Consider the following 6,881-nt stretch of genomic DNA (forward strand, 5'->3'; position numbering starts at 1 on the left):
AGAAATTTTAACAATCAACTTTTTTTCATAGTCGATACAAATGTACAAATATTATGGCTATAGGTTATAGGTATATTTGCATCAAAAAAACTGATGATTTACAAATTCACTGTAGTAAATGTTGCGTCCCAGCGTTCTGTTTCAAATAAATAGAAGAGGTACGCTAAACAAAATGTAAAAAAGAAAGGGGAACTCCTTCTCTCCACGCTTCTTCCCCAAATCAAGCACTGCTTGTAATAGATTGTTACCTATTACCTATACTGGTTACTACCCATAATAATTATAATATATTATATTTATTATTTATTTAGGTATATTATTCTATAAATAGTTTTAACTTATGACTAGCTTATAATATAGGTATACCGCAAAAGTCTACCCCACATGTTTGCCCGTGTAATAACTTCACGACTTTCGTTTCCATTTAAATATTATTTACTTTGTAATAGAATTTTGGAAGATGATTACTATTTTATAGGTATCCATAAAGTAGATAGGTACCTACAATAATAATAATATTATAATAATGTTACAGAGCGAAATACTTGCAAATTAACAAAAATATATAGGTTGGTAATACCATAGTAGGTATAGAAGATAATACATCACCGTTTATCCTCTATACCGTGGTAATAAGTACTAATAACTAAAAGTTAAAACAAAATGTTAAATTGTTGTTTCATTATAACTTTTGTTATAATATTAATTATTAAATGAGAAATGTATTATAGAATTGATATAATATACAAATATTTTAAAAATTGAATTATGTAATTAATTACACACATTCTTAATAATATTATTTTATATTCGGAGCGGAGCGAAAAATCTATAGCTTGCACACACATTTATTGCATGATCTGTCATTAAATGTTAGAATAAAGATAAACACAGATACCTAAGTATAACAGAAATAAATGAATTAATGTAATACATTATATTTCTTTTAAAATACGTGATATATTATTTATTATAAAATAATTTTCGTATTTTGATCAATAACGTTTATATTTCTAAGCATGCTGAGCATGCTTGGATAATTCGCCACTGAAAATGTGGAACTATATTATGACTATTCGTGAGTTATAAACTCTAGAGAGAGCTTGGTCCCTCACCTCTTCCAAGAATCTGTCACCGGGTGAAATGCACAGTGAACAAATAAACAATTGTTTTGGATATGTTGAGTTTTCGACAGTTTTTGTTTAATCGGCTATAAATATTGATTTATTATTTACCATAATACCTATATAAGTATATAACAGAATATATAATAATAATATATGTAAACATATTGATAGATAAGTTAATATTATAATAATTTATAATATGGTATTACCTATGCTCATAATAAAACATTATACCTAATAACAATATGAACATGATCAAAATATCAAATACCTACCTTTAAATTTCAGCATGATATAGGTACACTCGTTTTGGTATTTGTGCACTAGGTTCAAACTTTGAACAAAACAAGAACATTTTTTAGATTTTATAATTAAATAATCTAATCAAAATAAATCAACATAGGTAAAATAATATACCTAATTATAAATAACCCAATCTATTGTAAATACTTTAACAGTGTAAGTAATAATTGTAATATAGGTATTATCTAAGTACCTAATTGTCTTAATTGTATCTAACTACATGGGCGCCATTTGGGGGAGCAGGGTAATACCCCTTTAGCTTCCCTATTTTTTTTTTGTGTCTTATTGGCCTGGATTAAAATTTACAATGCGCCGATGGTGCACAGGCGATGGGCCCTATGCGTAAAAATTAAAATATATTATTAATTGCTATGAGTAATATAATATAATACGTAGGTATAATATATTATTATTTATAGATTTTTATTAGATTTAGCATGCACAATGCGTCAATACTCTATGCATGATCTTTGATCAACACTTCCAACTTTCCAGATATTTTTTTCGTTGATAGGTTTATACGCGGTATAATAAAAATATAAGTATTTAGTAGGTATATATTGTATAAATATATAATAGGTACGTATCGGCATAGGTATACGGGTATGACATTATGCAATTAGGTACCTAGGTATGCTTATTACCCATTTCATTTCATTGTATTTTAATTTTGTCATCATGAATGTCAAAAATGAAAAAAAAAAGAGAAAATGTGGAGCTGCTTTATAATTTTATAAATCCAATAGGTAGGTAGCTGTTTTAAGAGCATATTTTTCAATTTTACCATTTTTAGAGCATATATTTTAATGATTAATAATGTGTTTATAATATTATTTAAAAAATTAGCAGTAAAAAAAAAAATCTGTATAATCTATCATATTTATTTAAAGGATTTTCATTAGGTATTATTGTATTGTTTTCAAATCATTATAGTTGACATACAATTTCCTGTTTTTATTCATAAATATTTACCTATTAAAAATTATAAAAGATAGCAATATTATTAACATATTTGTATTTATAAAACTGTGATAAAAAATTTTGAAGCAGTGGCCTAACAAAAAAAAATTGGCCCGCTTAAATTTTGGCACCCCTATTATAAAACTCAAATGACGCCACTGGACTAACTAATGGTCTTTGCAGAATTATTGTTATAAAGACCAATTTAAAATAATATTTATGGGTACCTATAGTTTATATAGGTAATACTAATACTAGTGATTAGTAATTACTTATTTGGTACCTACCTATAGAACCTAAGTAATTTTAAATAATTAATAAAATATTTTAATTTGAAAAGCAATTGGTTAAAACTAAAATAACTTATCAATTATAACTCATAAGTTAAAACTTGCTATTATAAATTATTAATTGTTAAGAAAATTTGTAATTAAAGGCTAAAGCTTATAATTATAAATATTGTCTACTTATAAAATTTACCTACAATATAAAAGCTTATAATAGAATAACTTTACAATTTAATAAACCAGAAAACCATTTTTACTGTAAATAAGTTAAAATGTAAAAAATTACAAATATTTTTTTTGTTATAGTTTCCCTTTGAATACCTAGTTATTAGGATCAATAGTCGTAAACAAGAACAAAATGAAGTATTATAAAGAAAAGTGATTACTAGGTACTTTAATCATTGGCCAATAGGCAATGAATATTGATTATCTTCAATTGTTAAAGAATTTTCATTTTTGGTTTGGTGCATTGTCTAATTGGCTTCTTTAAATTCAATAAGATAAGATATACCTATATTAATTAATAATCAGCATTAATAGCTAATAGGTACTTTTTACCAAATTAAACATATACATAGATAATGTTTACTAAAAAAATTATTAATTTCAATAATAAGATACAGAAAAACCATTTAAAAATAATAATAAATGACTAATAATTTCAAATAAATCTAAAATAGTATTTTCAATTTTGTATAACATAATAAATTATTAACCAACAATATAATCGAATCCTATGTAGATTATTATTAACAAAAAGTATAAACCCATCTATTCGTCATAATTCATAAATATTATTAGTATTTAATAGGTAGGACCTACTTTTTAGTTTTTTTTTATTAGGTACCTACCTACAAATTATTTTATAATTTTATTTCCATTTATTACCAATTATGATGTTGTCTCTAAATTTTAATGGCTGTCGGCTGATATTGTAAGGCTGTGTGCCTGTATTACAGGGTTTAATAAAAAATTTATTGTTGCTTTTAAAAGTTATCAAAGTTTATAATGCAATAAATCAGGAAATTGAAAAAACTGTCGACATTTTTTTGTCTTATATATTTTTAATGTAATGTTGGTTAAAAATATACTTAAATTAAAAGTTATTTTTTACTTTTATCTAAATATAAAGTTGTTTCTAAGTATTTTTTTTCTGTTTAATTTTAAATTTGTCAAAAAAATTCTTACATATTATAATATACCTAGAGGCACCTGATCCTATGTGCTTAGATTTTCCAATAGGTAGTTCAACATAGTGGCGTAGTCAGGGGAGGGGCTAAGGGGCTGCAGCCCTCCCCGAAATTTTAAGAAAATTGAATAATTATTATAATGGTTTATGAAAAACTCTACAAAAGTCTGAAATTGTATTTTACTAATTTTAAATTATCATAGCTTTTTTTATTTGTTATATATTAATAATACTTCGGCTTCAGCATGTTACCCTTATGGAAGAACCTAGGTAAGCCACCGCTGTGAAAAATCAATAGCCTCCCCCAAAGAAAAATCCTGGCTATGCCACTGAGTTCAACACAAATTATTTTTTTTACTATTCCCTATTATTACATTTCAATTTCTTGGCCATGAGATTTACCTAAAAAATGAATAGGTAAATCAAATGTATTATTTTGTTTCATTCAAATACTGTGTTACTAAAATATCTTAAAAAAGTAAATATAATTAAGGAGATGAATTCATATAAGTACTATCTGTGGGTTCATTAGAACTTCATCTCATATTATAGTCATATTCATAATAAAGTAAAGTCATACCTAATATAGCACTAGAAAATATTTATAATTTTAAGTAACACAACTTTCATTAAATTTAATATGTACATATTAAAATCTACTGCAGTTGCATAATTATTAAGTTACATTTATGAATCAATGTAAATAATTAATATATTCTATTAGTTGAGAAAAAAATTGCAATGGGATTTTTTTACATCAGCAAATTGCATAAAATGGATCTTATGATATTTTGTTTTTAGTTTTAATTAACAATAATTATTATCAGATAGGTACCTAAGATATTATATAAAAGTTAATACAAACAAATCTTCAAGATATATATATCACAATACCAATATATAATTTGATAACCTATTATTTAACTTATTTTCTTTGTAATTAACTTCTTGTTCCTTTTTTTTTACTAATACCTATTTGTCAAAACTAATTGGAATAAAAATTTTAAATAAAAAATAAAAACTTATTTACTTTATACTCCTTATTTAATAGTGTCTAGTATCATCAATTGCATATTAATATAGATATCATATCTATTTCAGTTTTGTACATATTATATTATTTTCCTACTAATAATACCTGCAAAATCAATATTCCATTATAATTATATATTTTTTTACATTTTAATCATCAATTCCTTATTTTGGTTATACATTTACTCACACATTTTTTTAGCAAAATAGTTCAAATAGTTGTATCAAATGAATAATTAATAAATCATAAATTCATAACTATAATAAAAAAAATAAAAACTTTCAATAAACTAATTAATTTATTGTATGAAAGTTATTTATAAAACTAATACAAACTACTTAATCTCATATTCAGTACCATTCATATAAAAAGACAAAAAATGTTTGAATACTTCTGGATTGTAATCTTCTAAGGCTGGAACACCTTCATCAAATACACAATTTTTATACAACTTTAACAATGGTGTTTGCCAATATATGTTTTTCATACTATCTTCTTCAGGACCAGCCAGACTATTCAATTGGAAAACAGAAAAATGGAACCATTGCGAATTTGTATGTACACATTGTAATGTAATAGGTTCTGGTAACTCTTTAACATCTTCCCCATATTTAGATTTAGCATTGGCAACAGCAAAAGCATAACATTTCATCAATGATCGTGCAATTATTTGTGTTTGTAACACAGGTGTTTCATATAAATTCTTAACTTCTGTCTCATTAAAATGTATAAATGCTGTATGAATATTGTTAAATTTACCTGTAATAGGTGAAATAAACTCATTTTTATTATAAATGTTAATTTCATCTAATGATATTTTGTAATCCAATGGAGATATATCTGGTAGTTCTCCTTGAACGTCATCCATTTGAGCAGCTAATGAAGTTTCAGATAATAGCAACAAATCAGCCCTCAAATTAAGGCTTATATTTGCATTTCTTTGCAATGGCACTTTAAAAAAAACATCTTTAGCAGTTACTTTACTGGAACTCATATTTCCAACACTTGATTCACACAATTGCAACAGTCTACTGATAATTAGATTATTGCGTCTTTTGTCTGGGATGCCATAGTCCCTAGGAAATTTCCATGCCGGTCTTTCTGGATCTTTTCTAATAGGTAATTTCTCTTGCACTGCATCATATAGAATTGATGCTAAGATAATTCGTTGGATGTGTTCATCTTGATTAGGTAATTTATATGCTTCGTAAAGCTCTTTAAAGTACTTTGGTAGGCCAGGTTCAGGTTCTATAGCATTGGTAAAAACTTTAGCTTGTTCCAGTCCATGAACCAAAACGTTATGGTCACCATACACAAGACATGGATCATCATTCCATAGCGGATGTGTGTTGTCTAATTTTTGTTCCAATTTCACGGGTCCAACAATATTTTTAAATAACTCTTGAACATCTTGTTTTTGTGCCTCAAACAACGGTTCGTATAAAAACTGCTTGGCATCTATGATAGGTATATTACGAGATGCAAGAACTTTTTCGGCATTTGTTTCAATTAATGTCTTCTTGCGCTGAACACGCCATTGCCACTTTATGAGACGACCGATGTTTTGTTTGTACAGCACCTGAGTGATTTTCATCACGAAAGCGATACAAACTGTTAACACTTAATATTATTATAGTTAAAACTCATAAATAATAAGTAAAGATAAATAACATTTATTGAACTTGAATTGAATAAAAAAAAATTCATATAAAAACTAAAAAGGTAGTGAGAAATTAAGTAAATTACAAACCTAACCTTATCAGTTATCATTGATGTACCCACATGATAATTTTTCGTATTATCATTAGTAACGATAACAAAAATACTCATGGAATAAAAATCTAAGTTAAAATCATGGATTAAGACGATTAACATCTTAATTCATAGCATGAACTAAGGTCTTAGTTCATGATTCATGGTTAAAATATAATTAATTAAAGACAATATTATGGTCAATATTTTTTTTTTTTTGGTACCATCGT

The 6,881-nt window shown here is 25.7% G+C and overlaps 1 protein-coding gene across 1 annotated transcript; it reads right to left on the reverse strand.

Moving 5' to 3' along the window:
- Positions 1-5,178: 5,178 nt before the first annotated feature.
- On the reverse strand, positions 5,179-6,660 carry LOC114119156 (39S ribosomal protein L37, mitochondrial). The gene has a single exon (XM_027980644.2). The coding sequence runs from the start codon at positions 6,491-6,493 to the stop codon at positions 5,234-5,236; it is 1,260 nt and encodes a 419-aa protein (XP_027836445.2). The 5' UTR covers positions 6,494-6,660; the 3' UTR covers positions 5,179-5,233.
- Positions 6,661-6,881: the final 221 nt, after the last annotated feature.

Source organism: Aphis gossypii, chromosome 1, assembly GCF_020184175.1.
Source record: "Aphis gossypii isolate Hap1 chromosome 1, ASM2018417v2, whole genome shotgun sequence".
In the NCBI taxonomy this organism is placed as follows: Eukaryota; Metazoa; Arthropoda; class Insecta; order Hemiptera; family Aphididae; genus Aphis; species Aphis gossypii.

Bases quoted from the DNA above. Each gene is read 5' to 3' on its own strand.
- LOC114119156 (XM_027980644.2), bottom strand. From the start codon at position 6,493: ATGAAAATCACTCAGGTGCTGTACAAACAAAACATCGGTCGTCTCATA.